The sequence below is a fragment of the Microtus oregoni genome, unplaced genomic scaffold (genome assembly GCF_018167655.1).
Source record: "Microtus oregoni isolate MIOR12 unplaced genomic scaffold, Mior012 000023F_ref0000262, whole genome shotgun sequence".
Taxonomy (NCBI): domain Eukaryota; kingdom Metazoa; phylum Chordata; class Mammalia; order Rodentia; family Cricetidae; genus Microtus; species Microtus oregoni.
In genome coordinates, this window is record NW_024543082.1 from 26,948,085 (window position 1) to 26,970,637 (window position 22,553).

At 38.8% G+C, this 22,553-nt stretch overlaps 1 protein-coding gene across 1 annotated transcript in view; it reads right to left on the reverse strand.

Moving 5' to 3' along the window:
* Positions 1–1,858: 1,858 nt before the first annotated feature.
* The window catches only part of LOC121461631 (transmembrane protein 45A-like), a 35,143-nt gene continuing 14,448 nt past the window's right edge, over positions 1,859–22,553 (reverse strand). Inside the window, exons 4-8 of the mRNA XM_041672721.1 lie at positions 10,923–11,115; positions 9,307–9,513; positions 6,247–6,431; positions 3,505–3,650; positions 1,859–1,952 (exon numbers count right to left, since the gene is read on the reverse strand). Of these exons, the coding sequence (XP_041528655.1) occupies positions 1,859–1,952; positions 3,505–3,650; positions 6,247–6,431; positions 9,307–9,513; positions 10,923–11,115 (825 nt within the window). The remainder of the gene's footprint in view (positions 1,953–3,504; positions 3,651–6,246; positions 6,432–9,306; positions 9,514–10,922; positions 11,116–22,553) is intronic.

Sequence of the window (22,553 nt, forward strand, 5' to 3'; positions counted from 1 at the left end):
AATAGCCTAACTGTACCGAGAAGTCCTCCATCTTGGGCAAGTTAGCTGGCAGGCTACATTCAAGATAAGAGTTAATAGTGACCTTCTCATGTATTACAAGCTAAAAACAATTTTGTTTTTACAAGTCTTTTCAACACAGTAAATTATCATAATGTTCACATTCCACTTCAGCATTTCTCACACTGACACACCCAATAAATGTTGAATGATTCCATTGGTGTGGGCATGTTGAGAAGTGTAGCCTAAAGCCAAATTTCCTCAGCCAATGTATTAGAATTTTAAGCGTTCAATATTTGTACTGTAAAGTGTTTGGCATTAGTTCAGAAAACTTATTACAATGCAGTTTTTTAATAAAGCAAAATTACCATTCATAAAAGAATTCTGCCAATCAACGGCTCCCCTCCACAGTCTTCCTCCTCTAAGGAACTTCAACAGTCAACAGGTTCAACTGATCTGATGAGCATGCAGCTGTATTTCTCAGAGGATTGCCCTTCTACAACACTAGACACATAGACAGGTCTGCTCTTTCATGAGGACTACAGTGTATTTGCACTGAACAATTTTCAAATCTATTCTAAATCTGATTTATGCTACTTATTCCTACATGTCTGCCCAGGATTAGATATAGAATTCTTGCTTCAAGATACTGTAGATGACAGCTTACTAATAACATTGCAACTTAGATGTGCAAAGTCATAGAATCTTGTACAGAGAGTCTGGTATTAGATGATAGGTTTTTCATGTGTTAATCCTTCACCTGCTTTAACAGGATGACTTTGGTGGCTTTCAATGCAGTGTTAGGTTTCTCTTCTCAAAGATATCTACCACAATTCTCCATTCCTAGTCTCGTGGCTTTGTAACTGTACACACTGGGAACATCCCTTTTATTCTTTGAAAAGTTCAGGATGACCTTTGGTTATTCTTTTCCTTTCAGAGAACTGAAGCAACTGGGCACAAAAAGTTTCTGCAGTTTCCTTTTCAGCTTCTGCACCATGGAGCATGCTTTAACTTATTCCTTATTATCATTAACTTATTGCAGCAGCAGGATAAATATAATCTAGTCCTTAGTAGATTTCAGTAGCAGCAATATTACAAAACTTATACATATGTATCAGATAAATTAAACAAATACTTGTCATTATGGGGGCATAGAACATCAGAAAAATCACTCTACATGTGATTTTCTACAGAAAATGAACTTATCACAAATTATGCTACAAGCTAAGACTAAAACATGTAAACACAAATGCTTTAACAAACTTGGAACATCCACTAAAAAGTCATCCTCAGCTAGGTATCCTTCAGAAAAAAAAGTTAAGAATCTGTCAACACTAGTAACTGTTGTCATCTCCAAGGGGATTAGTTTCTCCCAGAGTCAGATATGAGTGACTATAGCCCAGTGAGTTATCTCAAATTCCATGTTCCAACATGGTAACAATTTCATAACCTTTTAGTGTAACAGAACAAAGTAAACCATATTCAAAACACTTTTCAAATCATTGGTAGAAACATCATGTAGGCAGGTTACAGAAAAGGGGGACCTCAACTATAAGCCTCCAATGCTCTTCTGACTATATTGATAGGTTTCTGCTGGGTAGAAACTAAGGATCCATTTGTACATTCTGAAGGATTTACTTACAACCACAAAGATGTTAGGTCACATACAGAGTTGGGAAAAAAAAAGCTGCTATTAAATTGGCTGAAGATGGCCCATGATAATTTGTCTGTGAATTGGCAAAATTACAGGCTTTGTGATCACAGCTTCTTTCCATACCGTCTAATAAATAAAGCCAAGAGCAAAGACAATGGAAAATATAAAAGGGTTTGTTTAGAGACACTAGATGGCACTCTAAAAATATCACATTTCATCTTCTGATTCTTCTTGCTGTTCAAGATTTTTCAGAAGTTGAGTTTCTGAGGTGCAGAGCTTGCTAAGTCTCCACTTCACCAACCTGAGGGGGGGAAACAACAATCTCTGGTTAGGTGAAATCTAAAAGTAAACCTAAAGGCAATGTAAATCTCCAGTAAAACAAACTCCAGATTAATTGTATAGCTGGGATACAACCCTAAAAAGAAAATAATTTCTATTTAGTTTTGAGTTGTTGAAAAGCTATGTGGATTAAAGTAAGATACAAGTAAGCAGATAAAATATGAGCTTTTAAATTGATCACATCAGAGCATAACTTTGATTATTTCTAAAACAAACCAGAGAATCTATAATCTGTGGCAAGCCCAGATGAATCTGACATCAGTGGAGTTTCTTCATTAAGACCAGAACAACATGTATATTACAAGAAGATGGCTTTTTCTCCAAATAATGTACATGGGGCCATTGCCTTCCATATAGCTGTTAGGCCAAGTTAACTAAACCCCACGTCAAGTTTGAGCAGGATTTCAGCTCTTCCTTGGAACTTCAAAAAAGTGCTTCTGTAAGCAGGGAGCTGGCCATTCAACTACAGGTTCAGAGAGGAGACAAGCTCCTCTACAGTAGATGGCCAACCCTGGAATCCATGGCCACATGAACCAACAATTAGAGTCAGTGGGTGTTTTTTTCTAAACAAGAGGACGTGGAGTTGGGAGAGGGTAGTATCTGAAGAGGTTTCGAAAGACTTGGGTGGGGAAAATGGGGGTAGCTATGATCAAAATGCATTATATACACATGTAAAATTCTCAAAGAATAAACCTGTTTTTTAAAGTACACAGATGTACCCTCAAACCTATGCCTGTTTTAGTACAAACTCAGATGGAGGCCTGGAGGAAGTGATGTTTACAGTTACCAACTCTAGAAGGTCTAAAGCTTCTTAGCGGCCAAAGCTGAGCAAGCGCGCTACTTCTGTAATGTGAGAAGTATTTATGTGAAACATGCAGTTTTTTTCCTATATATGATTGCCATAAGGTCATTGTATGCTGTGGTCACACAAGTAGAACAAAATTCCCATAAATTATGAGATGTATGCAAATGAACCTGGTAAGTGGAATTACCAAAATAGTTCTCACTTTATGAGAAACTTCTCTAACCACCTACATGTTGAGTTTAACTTTTTGTCTTCCATCTTCTGATGAAGTTTGGACCTGTCCCAAACAGATTCCTACCAGAAGGACGGACAGGAAAATGAGGCTTTAGGAGATGAACATACTTTTCACTTAAACATTTAAGATGGAAGACCTCCTATTTCTTCTCCCTCTCTGAGACAAATACTTGGTGGGCTTTTTTCCATCAGAGAGAACTATTCTAGGGCATTTTCAAATCTCCTACCAGGCAGGCTCAGGTGAATGTCCTGCAGGATGATGCGTGTGTCAGAGACATATCACAAACAGCTGGTCCAAGTCTGAATCATTTACTGTTTTGCTGGCAATTTCTGCATTTCCAGATAGTTTTCTCCTCTACTACTTTGTCTTGTAAGACAGTAATAAAAGAAATTAATTCATGAAAATGATTTGAGTTTTAAGATTAACTCAGTGAGTCTGATAATCATATTTGATGAATGAAAGTGATTAACTTACCAGGTAACAAGAGCATAATTAATTCCAATGATGACATAGGTCAACGCATAATACAAACAAAAGCATACAGTGAAAAACAGAACGTTGCTATGATCAGACAGGTCCCATGCATGGTCTTTATTCCTGGGAAACAGGACAAAAGCAACCTGTGTTTCAAAGAAATGACACATAAAATAATCAGGCACATTATCAAAAACATTTATTCAGAGTACTGATAACTATATGATTGCCAGCGTCAAAGATAGCACATATAAATCATCATATTTTCCTACCTATTTTGATAACATAAACATTATTTACCTAGTTGTCTTTTTAAACTATCTCAAAAGAGTGTTAACCCCTAAATTTGCCATCCTTATTAATTCCCTCACTAGTTCCAGTTCCAAGGCTCAGGGAACATCTCAAAAGAGGAGGCAGAAGGAATCTAAGAGCCAGAGGATAGGGAGGAATGCTGTGAGATGCTGTCTTCTGAATATGACATGGCTGTCCCACTCATGAACTCCCAAAAGATGGGGTGATTTGTCCAAAACCAGCCACAGAATCAAGACCAGCAAAGTTTTGGTATATGGGAGAAGTGTTCTCCAGGCCCTAACTTTTACCAAGGAGCTACTGAGAGTTGGTAGCTATTGGAGAAGAATCATGCTCCTAGAAGGTGTGGCCACTGCTAGATTCCCATGATGCAGTGGATGATTCCATGCCTATGCATGTATGGGGAGCACTAATTGAACTCAGTAAGTTTTCAAAAAAGAGATGATATGAAGTTGGAGAGAGAAGGGCTGGAGAGGGATTCAGGAAATAAGAGGGATGAAATGAGATAATGATATAACTATATGATGAATTATATGATCACAGTTCATTGTGTACTATGATGAATTCTATGATCATAATTTATTGTGTACATAAATGAAATTCTCATGAATGAAGAAAGTTTTTTAAATATGCAAATGGTCCATAAACAAATGGAAGAGGAACAATATCATTAGAGAAAGGTAAATCAAAATGGCAGTAACATATTACTTGCTGCTCACTAGAAGGGCAATCGTAATAGTAAATATAAAATACAAATGTTGGTGAGAATGCAGAGGAATTGGAATCCTTAACCCTGTTATGATAAAAAAGAAACTGTTATGATGAAAAAGACTGACAGTTTCTTAGAACTCATTTGAAATGCAAATGTTTGAAGTAGCCTCATCAACCCAAATATCTGCTTTCTGGTGACTAGAAATCTCTAGACCGCCCTATTTGAGCAACATACCGCTTCCATTCCAGAGAGTCTTTACATTTCTAAGTATAATTTATCAGACATCATAAAATATGCAATCATTGATTGGAATTCTGATTTCAACATAATAGCGAGGTTAGAGGGTTGACATCGTCAAATGGAAAGAGACTGTGGGTTGAGATCAAACAAATCCAGACTTAAGTCCTCGTTCGGGTTTTTTGTTTGTTGGTCGGTAGCCTGTGTAACACAATGTAAACCCTAGAGCAGTGGTTCTCAACCTGTAGGTCATGACCCCTTTGGAATCAAGCAACCATTTCACAGGGGTCAGGTAAGACCATCCTGTATATCAGATATTTACTTTATGATTCATAACACTAGCAAAATTACAGTTGTAAGGTAGCAATGAAATAATTTTGTGGTTGGGGGTCACCACATGAGGAACTGTATTAGAGGGTTGCAGGCAGAATTGGGAAGGTTGAGAGCCACTGCCCTAGAGACAGTAAGAAATTTGAAGTAGAGATAAGAGATTCCTTGACTTTCCCCTTAGTCTAATGGCCAAAGTCTCAGTCTGGTATAGATTTTATTCAAAACAGAAAGATGCATCCATCCTTGCTTTCATCTTTAGTATGTAACCATTTTCCAGGCCCCACATCTATCAATGGAATTGGCAAAGGAGAAAGGTGAAGATGTTTGTTTTGATGAGTGTGCATATATGTCAAACATAGTCACCTCTTGGTCTATACCCATCCAGGATTCCTGCTTGAATTCCCATAATATCCTGTATGTGATGGCACTTTCTCCACTAACATGGATGCCTGCCTGTTGAGCTAAATTTATATGGAAATAATTAGCAGAGAATTGACTAGTTTCATGATTGTATGAGCCTTGCAAAATAATTTAATCTTCTTTAGTCTTCCTATTGATAAGTTAGAGATGGTAAGACTTAACTGTTACATTATCATAAACAGAATGAAGTTCAATGTCCATAAAAATCCAATAAAAGATAGACATGGCATACACCTATAACCACAACACTAGGGATGCTGAAGCCTTGAATTCTAGGATTCTGAGTTCAAGGCTAACCTAGGATACCTAGTGAGACGCTCTCTCAAAAGAATATTTTTTCAATACAGTGGCAAATATACACTTGTTTCTCAATAAATAACAGGTTCCTCCTTTGTCTACTTGACATACATTTCTGGAGCTTACTACTGAGAAAGCTATAAGCTGTCTTATTATCAAGAACTGACAATAACTAATATCATTTACTCAGTGTTTCTACATAATGGATAACCAGATGTCTGATAACAGGCACATTCTACTTCCTGCTCAACTGCTCTACCAGTGTTCCTACTGGAACCTCAGGTCACCTAAAGACATTACCTCTTAAAGACCAACAGTTTCACTACAGACATCAAGTCATAGGAAAGTGTCTGAACTCCATAAGAAACTATGCCATCAAATAAGGAGAGAAACCATGGGTCAAAACAAAATAGAGCAAGCTGGAGGTTTTAACTCACCTGAAAGAACCACATCCCATGCAGCATGACAAAGCTCGACCTCAGGAGTGCCAGAACTACATTGTTCTTTGTGAATAATTCTATAAAGGCAACCAGACCTGCCAAAAATATAGCGAAGCTCAACAGTTGGTGCCCAAAGGTGTCCACCAAGGTCCGGCCATGTGTGTGATTGTGGAAAATAAAAGCTAATGGGGTAGAAAAAAATTTTAATAAAAACCAAAGACAACCAAGTCATCACTTTTCAGCCTTCTTCCCTCTCTAGCCAACCTATACAACTGATAGTAAGATGAGATCCCCACAGAGCCTCAGGGCAAGGCAGCTTGTACTTTCTTCCTGGTAAAGTGGAGTCATGGAAATTTAACCCTCCTTTTGCTTCTCCAATCTGTCTTTTCTCCTCTACCATGAAATTGTCAGCTAACTGCATATAAAAGCATTAATATGCAGGCTGAGGAATAATAAACATGACAGGGCAGGGAGCACATGAATACACAGATGAACAGCTGGAGCCAAAAAGCCTTGCCTTGAGGATTTCAGTGCCCTGAAAAAAGGAGACACACCCAGAATTCACACCTTGAGAGGTAGGGCAGCATTACCTTCAAGTAGCATCTGACTACAGTGCTTCATTACATAAGCACATTCCAATTTCACCTTGATAGTTTTCATTAAGATAAAAGAAAAGAATGTTCATTAAAAAGATGAGAACCAGGCTATTAGTTATGGCGATTCTTTTTTGTCTTTTTTGGCCCTTGTCCCTGAAACACAACAGATAAGAAGTTCTTTCTTCACATGGAAGGAAAGGAACAGTTGCCTCCCAACCACTGGGAGCTTTCAGGGCTACATAACTAGTCTACCTTTTCATGTGCATAATAAATGAAGAAAAAAAACATTAAAGACCTTTAAAGACCTTTTCCTCACCCACCTCAGCAATCTTAGGGAAAACAAATGAAGAAAACATATGATTTATTTTTAATTAACTTCTCAAACTTAGATCTTCCATTACTAATGTGGTGGAAATCTGCAGACTCAACTTCACACACACTGACAAAGTTTTACTGTGTCAGTAATTTAAAAGCTAGGTGGCATTGTCCGCTATGTTCAGCGAGTCCGGTTTTATCCCAGGCTTTTTCAGACCCAGGCCAGCTGGCCTTGGTGAGTTCCAGATAGAACATCCCCATTGTCTCAGTGTGTGGGTGCACCTCTCGCGGTCCTGAATTCCTTGCTTGTTCTCTCTCTCCTCCTGTTCCTGATTTGGACCTTGAGATTTCTGTCCGGTGCTCCAATGTGGGTCTCTGTCTCTGTCTCCTTTCATCGCCTGATGAAGGTTAATATTCAAGAACAATGGCAATGGGTTTTTCTGGATTTTTTTTAAAAGGAACTTTTTTTTAATAGTTATTTATTATGTATACAATATTCTGTCTGTGTGTATGCCTGAAGGCCAGAAGAGGGCGCCAGACCTCTTTACAGATGGTTGTGAGCCACCATGCGGTTGCTGGGAATTGAACTCAGGACCTTTGGAAGAGCAGGCAATGCTCTTAACCACTGAGCCATCTCTCCAGCCCCCGGCAATGGGTTTTTGATCCTACTGCACGTACTGGCTTTGTGAGAGCCTAGGCAGTTTGGATGCTCACCTTACTAGACCTGAATGGAGGTGGATGGTCCTTGGACTTCCCACAGGTCAGGGAACCCTGATTGCTCTTTGGACTGATGAGGGAGGGGGACTTGATTGGGGGAGGGAGAGGGAAATGGGAGGCGGTGGCGGGGAAGAGACAGAAATCTAATAAATAAATAAATTTAAAAAAAAATTCAAGGAAAAAAAATTAAAAAAAAAAAAGCTAGGTGGCAGGTGGCAGAATCTATTTTGCTGCTAACATCTAGCTATCCCAGTTGAAGATTCATGCTTCCATTACTCTCTGGGTTTAATTTTCTTTGATAAAAGTGTAAAGAAGATAGCTTCTAAGAAAACACAGAAAGAAGGTGATTCTTCAAGGTAGGTGTGAAACATGAACAAATCACAAATGGTTGTGACTGCTCAATCTTGCAGAATGAGTTTGTAGAGATGAAAAATCCTTTGATGCGAGATTCCCCTCTATATGCTGTGAATACCATTGGTTAATTGAAAAAAAAACTGTCTTGGGCCCGTGATAAGGTAGAGTTGATCTGGGTGGGGAAAACTAAACTGAATGCTGAAAGAAAGGAGGTGGAGTCAGAGAGAAGCCATGTGGCCCCGATGGAGCTGGACAGAACTTTACCCAGTAAGCCTCAGACTCATGGCGATACACAGGTTACTAGAAGTGGGTTAAATTAAGATGTAAGAGTTAGCCAATAAGAAATTAGAGCTAATGGGCCAAACAGTGATTTAATTAATACAGTTTCTGTGTGGGTATTTCAGGTCTGAGCTGCCAGGTGGCTAGGAAACAAACAAGTGGCTGCTCATACAACAATCCTTGACATCCTATAGAGCATAGCCAAGTATCTGAGTATGGCCCAGATACTTTGCCCTGCCAATCAGGACTGTACTAAGAAAGCAAAGATATTTTATTATACAGGGCTATCCAGATGTTTACAATGTGGGATCCCCTCTGCATATTGTGAATATGTTTTATTGCCATTGGTTAATAAAGAAGCCAAATCTTAGGTGGGAAAAGTAAACTGAATGCTGGGAGAAAGAAGGCAAAGTAAGGAGAAGCCAAGTAGCCTCCCACAGAAGACAAAAGCCTCCACTGGAGCCCACCAGAACCCCCTGCCGGTAAGCTACAATCACATGGCAATACACAGATTAATAGAAATGGGTTTATTTAAGATATAAGAGTTAGCCAGAAATACGCTTAAGCTATTGGCCAAACAATATTGCAGTTAATACAGGTTTCTGTGTGATTATTTGGGGCCTGGGAAGCCAGGAATGAACAAACAAGCAGCCTATGTCAACATTTACTATAAGAGACAAATACAGCAGAGAGAGAGAGAGACAGAGAGAGAGAGAGACAGAGAGACAGAGAGGGAGAGAGGGAGGGAGGGAAGGAGGGAGGAAGGGAGATGGAAACACTACTCCTCCATACTTACCATCCACAAAGCAGGCATTTGCTAACATTAACTTGACCAAAGAGACTGGAAGTGAACGAATGATGAAACATAAGATCTTGGTCCCACCTAGCAATGCAAAGAAGACATACATGGCAAGATGATGCCAGTGCAGGATTAGGACCAACTGGGATTCTTTATCTGAGAGCTGATTTCGCTTTCCAAGTGCAAGGTATAGACCAATTATTCCTGTAGAAAATCACACCACAGTTTTAGTAACACTCTACTTGATTTTACCTAGCACACACATGCAAGAGGATATGAGCATTGCTTATTTCAATCTACTATGTCCTCTTATAACATTGCTTGAGAGAGAGAAAGAGAGAGAGAGAGAGAGAGAGAGAGAGAGAGAGAGAGAGAGTAGTGGGGTATAGTGGTACATGCCTTTAATCCCAGCACTAGAAAGGAATATAAAACGGAGGAGACAGGTCTCAGCTCAGCCTCATTATGGGGATTCATGGAGGCAGTATTACCATTTTGGTCTGAGGTAAGAGCCAGTGGCTGGTTGCTTTGCTTTTCTGATCTTCAGGTTGAACCCCAGTCTCTGTCTCTGGGTTTTTACTATTTGTGCTACACTGGGCAGTTCCCTCACAGCTTTGTGGTGACACTTTAGACTTCATTAGAGCTTCAAGTACTGATTTTAGTCCCAACCAATGCTGATGATTTTGGTTCAAGTGTCTATTTCCAAGCTAACGTCCAAGGTTTATGAGACTGTGTTATAGAGGCTAACTGTTCATTTCCTAACTACTTAATCTTTGGATTGCCACTAGGTAAAGGACTAGCCTTGGTTTCAAAACAAAATTTCTTAAGTTCGAAACAAAAATTCTTAAGATCCACAAAGGATAAGCAAGAAGCCCCAATCGATGTAGAATGTGGCATTGTCACTTAAACAAGTACTTGAATTTTCAGAGATGTCAGCTCGCTTACTAACATATATAAGTTTGCAGAAAAATTCCCTTTGGAAACAATTAGTGTGAGTCATATCCAAAACCTCTTTCCATGAAGAAAGCACAAAAAACCCCAAGGAGTCTTATCTTTTATAATAGGCTACAATGAAACTAAAAGTAGACCATTTTTATAGGATTTTCTAAAGCAATGGAAAGGTTTCATAAATTATTGGACTAACTACTCTCTTTAATTCAGGACATTAGAGGAAAAGGAAGAGATCATGAAGCAAGCTTTCCTTGGCCATGGCCCCTCTCCATAACCTTTCAGCAATGTTGATTATTTTGCATCATTTGAAATGATTTCTAATAGTGTTTATTCTTGCAGAGATCAGAAAAAATGATAAGTAATAATTGCAGAGGATCTAATCAGTTCCACAAAAGAAATTCACCATGATTGAGTAGGTAAATTAAATACTACAATTAATTTATTAAGAAGTGGACCTTTGTATAAGCCTGAAATACCACATTGCTAACAAATAATATCATAGAGAAATTGTAATAGAACATTTAATAAGTATTTTTGAATAAGATATTCTGCTCTGGAATTTCTTGATTTTGTTTTTTTAAAAAAAGGGAAGGAAGAAAGAAAGAAAATTTCTATGCATATAAAAACACCAAACTAAGAAAATAAAACACAGTAAGTCAATTCACCTACTAATACCACGCCAGTAATCACAATTCCTTCCACAATTTCTGCTCGAAAGAAGAATTCCTTGGTAATAAGGGAGAAAGACCTCTTTTGCTGTCGACAAACATGCTCCAGAATGTGCTTTATACTCCACCAAAGACTTATGACAAAGAAAAGTGTTCCAGGAAGAACATGACCTGGAAAATCCCCCATGACCTACAAAGAAAAGAATATAAAAATGATAGATATTTCATTTCTGGAACATCATCAAATTATTTCTCACTGTCAAACAGCAGACTAGCTTCTGATAGTTATTAGCACATAGTAGATCATATTGTAGTATCAACTATGCCGGTAACATTAAAATCCACTTTGACACTTGACAGTGAACATTATAGGAGATGCTTTCAGTGGCATCGCTAGTCCAGCTTTCACAGCATACCCATGAATAAGGGATTGATATTCCATTTTCAATTGAGGTATGAGTTTACAGGAGCTAAATGACTTCCCCAGATCTCACAACTACTAAGCAAACTTTTGTTGTTGTTGTTGTTTTTTTTTTTGGTTTTTTCGAGACAGCTTTTGTTGTTTTTTAACAGAATGCTAAAGATAGTTTCTTAGAAAGACAGTATGTACTTTATCAACCTCTTCTTCTTTAAGTATAAATGATATGAACCCTTGACCTGATCATTTAGAATTTGAAATGATGTGAAGTTGCCTATGAATTTTTCAGAGAACCAAGGATCAAGTGTGAGAGAGACTTTTAACACTCATCCAACATTTGTGTGTTCTTCCATATGCCTTCTCAGCCTCTCATGTGGATGGGTGGAAACCGTGGTTTTAGTTCTTGCTAGCTGACTGAGCAAGAAATTGGCACATGTCACATCTAGGTTGAGTCACTGATGTCTACACGATTCCTCAGTTCTTCGGCGCTCTCTCCTACAGTTCTCTCTTCTGCATTGGCATACCCTCTCTCCTAGAATTCTCTCTTCGGTATTGGCATACCCTCTCTCCTAGAGTTCTCTCTTCTGCATTGGCATACCCTGACTGCAACACAGAAGACTGTCACTGGTCAGTGCTATAGAAAAGACGGTCTTGCCCAGTGTGATTTTATTTTTATTTGTGGCCACCCTTTGTTCAAATATATTGTGCTTTCAACAGAATGAGGATGACACAGTCTAGAATCATTTTATGGGTCTAATGCTAGATAAGCACTAAACACAATTATGAAAGGGGATTTCAGGATATTCTCTAATTGGAAAACTAGGATCCCCCAGTTCAGGACAGTGCCCTCTGGGTTACTCCTCTATGATCTGAAGGGAAGCTCTGGGAGATTCCAGATTTCAAGTTATATTACAGTTATTGTAGGAAAAACAATATATATGTTGTTTTTATATTGTTGTTATATATATTGTTTTTCCTACAATAACTGTAATATAACTTGAAATCTGGTACAGTAGTCCCTAGAGTGCTGTTATTTCTGTTTAAGATTGGTTTAACTCTCTAGAGTATTTTGTGATTCTGTGTGAATTTTAAGTTTTTTTCTAATTCTATGAAGAATGTCATGCTGATTTTGTTTTGTAGTTGAATCTATAAATTGTTTTTTGCACATTGGCCTTTTCCACAATATTACTTCTACCAATACTTGAGCATGGTAATTCTTTCTGTCTTCTAGTGTGTTCCTCAGCCTCTTTATTCAGAGGTTTAAAGTTTTATTGTAGCTGTCCTTCACCTCCTTGGTTAAGCTTATTCCAAGATGTTAGGGGCCATTCCCACTGGAGGAGTATTTAAGACAAAAACTTGCTTCAATAAATAAGACCTTGACAATAATTTTGCTTGGTCTCCGTTTCTCTCTCACACCCATGTTCTTTCAGATAGTGCCTCTTCAGGACTCTAAAATAACTAAACCTGCTGGGCGGGTCACCAAGATATGCTATTGTCTTTGATGCTCCTGAGAATGGGAGTGTTTCCAGAATCTCATTTTCAGTGTGTTTGTTATTAGATATTTGTTATTTAAGGTTGCTTTCAATCTACTGACTGTTTTCAGCACATGGTTACCAAAACACACACTCTTTCTCCTAGGTCAGGGACATGGGAGAGTATATAATCATAGGTGAGAGTTATGCTTTTTGTTTTGCTTTTTCAAGATAGTGTTTCTCTGTGTTATAGTCCTGGCTGCCAATCTGTAGACAGTGTGGCCTTGAACATACAGAGATCTTTCTGCCTCTGCCCCACAAGTATTGGAATTAAAGGCTGCACCACCACTTCCCTAGAGATATGTTTTTTAAAACAGGTTGAAAAAGATGATTACATGGGAAGTGCAAATCAAGGAAATTTTATTACATTGTTTTCTTTGAAGTATGTTAAATCTAAACAGGCTTAATATACAGCAGGATTAAAGACTGAGTACATAACTTTAAATGATCTCAAAGCACTTTGTTAAGTTGGCAGAAATTCAATCTCCTTGGAGATAAAAGGTATTTTCAAAAAATATATTACTGTTCATCAAGGGCATTCTCATTGAAAAACATTTCTCTAGGATGGTGGATTTGAGAGGAGACATGGTATCTTGGTCTTTCATGTTACTTGTTGTTTTGTGATGAGACCTAGTCTCATAGACTTCTTTCATTGGTTGTATGTCTCATTTGAGATTCTAGGATGCCTCTATTGAGAAGAAATTTGTTTTTGCTATATTGTTGCCCAAGCTTAAATAATTTCACATGAGGAGTTTGTAGGTCAATCCTTCAGATACTTTGTTTACTTTGGAATGGAGGAATGGGGTTGATTCCAATCCGGTAGTAAGCCAGAGACATGTGAATGAGACAAAGAATTGGACCTTATTGGGCTGAGGTACATATTTTGCCTTGTGGTGTGAGGATGACATGGGTGGGCCAGCTTACAAGGTGTCCAAACGCTAGGCCTTTGGGTTGTGGATAGTGTGGGCAGGTTTGGTTCCAGGGATTCACCAGGCTGGGTAGGTGCACAAATGTGCATCCTGGCTAGGTCTGGAAGTTGGCTATCTATCAGGTATGTTAGTGTTTGGGGCCTCACTGGACTGGGTTGGTGCATAGGATATATGACTGGGCTTATCCCTGGAGGCTGGGAAATCTGAGAGTGAGACTTATACTGAGGTGGTCCACAGGGCATGTGATCTGAGGTTGGTTTGGAAATGGGGAAAGTAAAGGCATATTAGGGTCCAGGAAGCTCACCAGACTGGACCAGAGGACAGGCTATGCAACTTGGTTGGGCCTGGAATTTAGATATGGCACAGTCACAGTAGCAGGCTATGATAGCGGTTGTTTTCAATGAGCTCCTCGAGGGATCCTAATGGGATAAATGTCTTTTAAGACCAGACAACACAGCTCTTCTGCTGCTATAGTAATCTGGAATCCAAGAGTCTAAACTAGAGTGTTTCTTCTATTCTTGTTATCTTTCACCCCATATTGACAATTTTAATATATATACATATATGGTTAGACAAGGTAAGAACACACTCAACACCACAAAGAGCAACATGACACCAACAAAAACAAGTGGCCTACAACAGCAAGACATGAATGCCCAAATATGGATAAAGTAGAAGAAAATGATCTAAAGAATGACCTTAGGAGAATGTCTGAGGCCATTGAAGAGGAAATGAAAAATTCCCTCAAAGAAATGGAGAAAGAGACAAACAAAAAATTGGAAGAAATCAACAAATCCCTTCAACAAAACCAAGAAAAAGTAACCAAACAGATGAAGAAAACTATTCAAGACTTGAAAACCATAATAGATATAATAAAGAAAACAAAAACTGAGGTAAATTATGAGAAAACAATCAGGAACCACAAATGCAAGCAAAAACAGCATAAAAAGAATACAAGAGATGGAAGAGAGACTCTCAAGTGCTGAAGATACAATAGAGGAAATAGACTCATTGGTCAAAAAAAAACATTAAATCTAATAAGCTTAACACAAAATGTCCAGGACATATGGGACACCTTAAAAAGACCAAACCTAAGAATAATAGGGATAGGCCTGGAGGGATGGTTCATAAAGACTAGGCTCATAACCAAAAATGTAAGAATTTGTTTCCCAGCACCCATGGCTGTCCCTCCAGGTATGTAAAAAAATAGTAATAATAATTAAAAAATTAAACAAGAATAATAAGGATAGAAGAAGGAGAAGTACACTCAAAAGCACAGAAAATGTATTCAACAAAATCGTAGAAGAAAACTTTCCCAATCACAAGAAAGATACACACACACACACACACATATGTATGTATATACACACACAAGAAGCTTACAGAACACCAAATAGACTAAACCAAAAAAAGTCCCCTCATCACATAATAATCAAAATGCTAAACATACAGAATAAAGAGAGAATAAAAAGAACTGAAAAGAAATATAAAGAAAAGGGCCAAGTTACATATAAAGGCAGACCTATCAGAATTATACCTGACTTCTCAATGGAAACAATGAAAGACAGAAGGTCCTGGTTAAGCATTATGTAGACATTAAGAGACCAAGGATGCCAGCCCAGAATAATATACCCAGCAAAACTGTCAATCACCATAGATGGACAAAACAAGATATTCTATGACAGAGCCAGATTTAAACAATACTTAGCCAAAATCTCAGCCCTATACAAAGTACTAGAAGAAAAGTTCCAACCCAAAGAAGTTAGGTACATCCACAAAAGCACAGACAATAGCTGATCTCACAGCAGCAAATCCCAAAGAAGGGAAAAACACATACAATAACATCACCAACAATGAAAACTAAAATGACAGGCACTAGCAATCACTGGTCATTAATATCCCTTAATATAAATGGACTCAACTCACCTATGAAAAGACACAGGCTAACAGATTGCATAAAAAGACAGAATCCGTCTTTCTGCTGCATACAATAAACACACCTCAACCTCAAACCTCAAAGTAAAGAGTTGGGGAAATTTTTTTCAATCAAATGGACCTAAGAAACAAGCTGGTATAGCTATCCTAATATCTAACAAAATAGACTTCAAAGTAAAATGAATCAAAAGAGACAAAGAAGGACATTTCATATTAGTCACAAGAAAAAACCCATCAAGAGAAAATCTTAATACTGAACATCTAAGCCCCAAATACAAGGGCACCCTCATATGTAAAAGAAATACCACTAAAGCTTAAATCACGCATTAAACCCCACACATTAATAGTGGGAGACTTCAACACCCTACTTTCACCACTGTACAGGTCTATCAGACAGAAAATCAACAGAGAAATAAGGGAACTAACAGATGTTACAAATCAAATGGTCTTGACAGAAATCTATAGAGCATGCCATGGAACCTTCTCAAAAACTGATCACATAATAGGTAACAAAGCAAACCTCCACAGATACAAAAAATAGAATAACTCCATGTATCATATCAGATTACCATGGCTTAATATTAGAATTCAACAGAAACACTAATTTCAGAAAGCCCACAAACTTATAGAAATTAAACAATTCTCACTTGAATCATCAATGGGTAAGGGAAGAAATAAAGGAAGAAATCAAAGACTTCCTAAAATTCAATGAAAATGACCACACAACATACTGAAATTTATGGGACACAATGAAAGCAGGGTTAAGAGGAAAATTCATACCATTAAATGTCTACAGAAAGAAGTTGGAAAAATCCCACACTAGTGAGTTAACAGAATACCTGAAAACTCTAGAACAAAAAGAAGTAGGCTCACCCAGAAGAACTAGACAGCAGGAAATAATCAAATTGAGAGATGAAAACATCCTGGTATTGGCATAAAAACATACAGGAGAAAAAATGGTATTGAATCAAAGACACAGTTATCATTTCACACACCTACAAACACCTAATTTTTGACAAAGAAGCAAAAAATATAAAATGGAAAAAAGAAAGCATATTCAACAGATGGTGCTGCATCACTGGATATCAACATGTAGATGAATGAAAATAGATCCATATCTATTGACATGCACAAAACTCAAGTCCAGAGGGATCAAAGAACTCAACATAAAACCAACCACACTGAATCTCACAGATGCGAAAGTGTGAAGTCCATACACTTGAACACCTTGGCACACGAGACCACTTCCTAAAATAACCCCAGTATCACAGACACTGAGAGAAACAATTAATAAATGGGACCTCCTAAAACTGAGAAGCTTCTTTAAAGAAAGGACATGCTCAACAAGACAAAATGGCAGCCTACAGAATGGGAAAAGATCTTTAACAACCCCCACAATGGACAGAGGACTGATCTCTAAAATATAGAAAGAACTCAAGAAATTGGTCATCAAAAGAACAAATAATCTAATAAAAAAAATGTGGTACAGACCTAAACAGAAAGCTCTCAACAGAGGAATCTAAAATGGCTGAAAGACATGTAAAGAAATGCTCAACATCCTTAGTCATCGGAGAAATGCAAACCAAAACAACTCTGGGATTGCTTCTTTTAACACCAGTAAGAATGGCCAAGATCAAAATCACTAATGACAATTATACTGAAGAGGATGTGGGATAAAGGGAAAACTCCTCCTTTGCTGGTGGGAGTGAAAACTGGTATAGTCACTTTGGATTTCAGTATGGAAATTTCTAAGAAAATTAGAAAACAACCTTCCTCAAGACCCAGCAATACCACTTTTATGTATATACCCAAAGGATGCTCAATCATACCATAGGGACATGTGTTCATTATGTAAATAGCAGCATTGTTTGTAATAGCCAGAACCTGGAAACAACCTAAATGCCCCTCAACGGAAGAATGGGTAAGGAAAATGTGGTACATTTACAAAATGGAGTACTACATAGCAGAAAAAATAATGACATCTTGAAATTTGCAGGCAAAATGATGAATTTAGAAAACATATTGAGTGAGGTAACCCAGACCCAGAAAGATAAATATCATATTACTCACTCATAAGTGGCTTTTAGACATAAAGCAAAAAAAAAAAGCAGCCTACAATTCACAATCCAATCCCAGAGAACCTAGAAAACAATGAAGACCGTAAGAGAGACATACATAGACCTAATGTACATGGGAAGTAGAAAAAGACAAGGTCTCCTGAGTAAATTGGGAGCATGGGACCATGGGAAATAGCAGGAGTGGAGGGGAGAGAAAGGGAGGAGAGTGGAGAAAAATATATAGCTCAATAAAAACAATTTTAAAAGAAGAAAGTGCAAATGAAAACTATTTCATCTCAGTGCTGTCGGAATGAATAAGATCAAGCAAACAACAGAGCACAAATGCTGGAGGGGAGGTGGGAAAGGAGAGCCTATATTCACTGTTGGTGGAATTACAAACTGCCACAGCTGCTCTGGAAATCCATGTACAGAATTCTCAAAAGGCTGAAATTAAATCTTCCATATGATCCAGCTAGACCACTTCTTGGCATGTGTCCAAAAGACTGAACATCCTGCTCCACAGAGACTTGTTCAACTTTGTTTGTTGGGCCTCTATTCACAATAGTTGAGGAGTGGAAACAACCTAAGTATCATTCAGCTGAAGCCTGAACAATGAAAATGTGCTATGTACACACAATGGAATAGTGTTAAACTGTAAAAAATGATAGACTGTAAGCTGGGCAGTGGTGGTGCACACCTTTAATGCACTTGGGAGGCAGTGCCAGGCAAACTCTGAGTTCGAGACCAGTCTGGTCTACAGAGTGAGTTCCAGAACAGGTTCCAAAGCTACACAGAGAAACCTTGTCTAAAAACATAACAAAATATATAATTATATTTGCACATAAGTGGGACCTGGAAGATATTATAGTGATTGAGGTAACCCAAACCCAGAATTGCAAATGCCATGTATTCTTTTGTTTACTTGTGGATCCTAGCTGTGAATCTTGTTACACGAGTATACCAACAGGAGTAATCACAGAAGCATGGTAATTCAGAAGAAACCACGGTGGGGGGAATAAGGGACTCTGAACAGAGGGTATCAGAACAGAGATGCTAAGAAGAGGGAAGAGAATGGGAAAAGGGGGAGAATTTTTCTGGTGATGGAGGAGGAAGAACAATGCTGAGGAAGGAGAGAGGATAAGGAACACTAAGGACGACTGGAATATCCAGAGTGGACATATTACCTTCTGTTGACTTTAAGAAATGTATTTTCATATACGTCTGTGCACATGCCTAAATAAATTAAATGAAGTTATGCCACTTGGGATAATAATGCACCCCTAGAAGCCAGAAGCCATAGACTATCTAACAAGATCTCCAGTACCAGGCATGGGAACCCCCCATTGAGTTGTTGGTCAGGAGAGTCCGAGAGACTCCCCAGAACAACATAGGCTACTGCCAGTGCCCTTGAAGGGACCACACACTTCAGACACAGGACTTAGAGGAGTAGACTGTAACTGATCTGGAAGCCTCTTCACCAAAGACTAGTTCTCATAGGATTTAACGGTGCCATGCAAGCTGCCAGGGGGGAAATGCACTCATTAATCCTCCCCACCTATAAAATCTACGATCCAAAACAATGACAAGCATGGCAAGATATCCCCAAAGGTACAGTAGAGGCATGTATATCTTAGGGTAGCCAAAAGCCATGTAATTGGCCTTCATACCCACTAAATAGGAATAAATTCATGTATGGTACTGTGAACCCAGGCAGCCACCAGTGGCTGGTGAGGCCACAGACTCTAAAAGAGCACCTACTGCTTCTTTATTAAAACAGTGTAATTTACACCTGAATTCTAAACCACTCTCCTTCTAGCAACAGAGAAGTGCGGCTCTCACCTCATAGATGAAGCTTCTTTTTGCAGCAGATGGGATAATAACAGAAATCGACAACTGATTGAAGCATAGAGAACCGCCCATGGGATGCCACCCATAACTGATTCATCTACAACACAACCCCAACACCTCAGGCTCCTGGAGCATTTGGGGAAACTGTAAGAGCTGAAATGTCCTAGGAGCTAGAGGATCAGAAGGTCTGCCATTAGATAGTGTTTTCTGTGTATCACACGGAAGGTATAACCAGAAAATCTTAACGATGTGGTCACCTACAGCAGACCAGCACAGTGACAACACCTGCTGACTTACCAAGACAGATGAAGGAAATCTCATAAGGGAATCTCAAAAATCCCACCCCTAGATGAATAGGTACAGGAAATAAATGGCTGCCAAGAGAGGAAGAATGGGTCTTGTCCAGGGAGGAGGCCCCTGATAGGTTTTCCAATGCCAAGTGTACCAGTAGGGGATCACAGAGGTCTTTGTGCTCACAGACAAGAACTAGAGCAACCTGGAGTGTTAAGTACATGTTCCTTCAAGGGAATGAGTGCAAAATCTGTTTCCCACTTAGAAAGCTAGAGTTGATATGCCTCTAGCCTGGTGACCCTTTGGCATCCTGTGTGGCTGGAGACTTTCTGACATCTGACCCTTCTCTGGATCCTTCTGGTAAACTTAGTTTTTTTTTTTCCTGCCAATCTATAGAATCTACCATTATGGATAGTGTCACATGTACTTTACAAAGACCTTTAATGTAGTGTTTAGCTCACAAATACAAAGAGATTTAGTATGTCTTGTTGTACATGCAGGATTGAGTGAATCAAAGACTAGTTTTCACCAGATTGTTCTGTGTTTATATATGTCTAAATGGAGCTACCTGGGGTCAGCCTCCCAAAGTTTGCACCAACACTGGCTACTGAGTCATCTTCTGCTGAGGCACCTTCTTGCTTCCCTCAGCTCAGCACTCTGCTGCCTGTGAAAGTCACAAAACCCCTGGACCAGTGCTCAGACCTAAACACATACACAAATGAGTGACACTAAATGTCAATCAAAAGGTTGAATTTATATACATATATATTAATTATATGTAACAATAATAATAATTAAAAACATGGTATTGAATTTTAGAGGCAATGGGGCAGACATAGGTTGAGTTAGAGAAGAGGAAGGGAGAGAAATGATGTAAATATAGTACTCACACATAAAATTCTCAACCAAAAGAGTTAATGTTTAGCATTAATATATACATGTATACACATACACACACATTTCCATATACATCAAGACCACAATCCTCAGAGATTTTGCTTCAGTTAGTTTAGACAGACACAGATATGAACACTGCCAAATCCTTCCAAGGAATCTGTCAAGGAGCTGTCTAGAATAATACTCACATACTAGGGTCCTCTCTTCCTCAGTAACGAATCTAAGGATCAGCAGGCATGATACACATTTTTACACCATAGCAGGGACCTCCCAACATCAGAGATTGTATCTGCTTCAAACACTCCAAAGCTCTTCAGGGGTTTGCCTCGTTCATCCTCAGACAGAGAATGAGAGGATTGCTGTGTCTAGGGTACACTGGAGAGCCCGAGAGACACTGAGGGTGACCTACTCTGCTGTGCCTCATTGAGATAGGGGGCAGCATGCTTCCCCTGGTGTGAAAAAGGGGGAAAGGTAGCATTGTGAGCAGAGTTATAATTCTTGAGTCCATAAGTAAGAGGAATGGTAAGAAACTGGAAAGTCTGGAACTGCCACTGGAGAGTTCTGGAGTATTGTATAATTTACTACTGATCAAAGTTTAATTTTTGAACAGGGGTTCTCAGTCTGGGAAAAAAATATTTTGAGTCATGCACAAAACATCCAGAAGTCAATAAAAAGGATCTATGATATCTAATCTTTGTCCACAGACTAGTAAGTCAGGATTTCTAGGTGTGACACCTAGGACTGACTTTTTTCTCTTCCTTCCTTCCTTCCTTCCTTCCTTCCTTCCTTCCTTCTTTTCTCCCTTCCTTCCTTCCTTCCCTCCCTTCCTTCCTTCCTTCTGTTCTTCCTTTCTTCCTTCTCATTTATCTTTCTTTCTTTCTTTTCTTTCTTTCTTTCTTTCTTTTCCCAATCCAAGTCTTCACAGTTCTAATATTCTTGTGTCTTTTTCCTTGGATAGTTTCATGTAATCCAGGCTTTCCTCAAATCAGGCTTATGTAGTCAATATTGGCCTTGAACCCCTGATCCTCCTGCCTCCACCTCCCAAAGGCTTAGGTTATAGGCATGCATCTCCAGCACTTATACTACACCTCTTTTCTAAGTTTAGTTAGTTTTACCAACTGCATCATTGAATGAAGGGAAACAAGATTAGTAGATAACAACTATCTTGGTTTGCTTTCTATTGCTGTGATAAACACCACAACCCAAAGCAAGGTGAGGAGAAAAGCATTTATTTAGCTCATATGTCCTGATCATAGTCTGTTATTGAGGAAGTCTGGGCAGGAACTCAAGATAGGGACCAAAGCAGAGACCAGGGAGGAACATTGCTTCCTGGCTTGCTTCTCAAAGCTTGCTCAGCTCACTTTTTATATAACCCAGGACAACTTGCCCAGGAGTGGCACCATTGCAGGTGGGCTGGGCCCTCCCACATCACTCATTAATTAAAAAAATGTCACACAGAACAGTCTGAGGGAGGCCATTTTCCATTTGAGGTTCCCTCTTCCCACATAACTCTAGCTTGTGCCAACTTGACAGAAAACTAACCAGCACACAACGAGGCTCTTATTGCCATCAAGCCTTACATGTACTAATTAATTTAATCCTTATAATTATTGTCCTTACCTTAAAGATAATGATGCAGGCCTGTGTATTATAGTGATTACCACACATCTCACAACTGTGTTGTGACAAAACTAAGTGACAACCTAAGTGTGTGTCCAAAA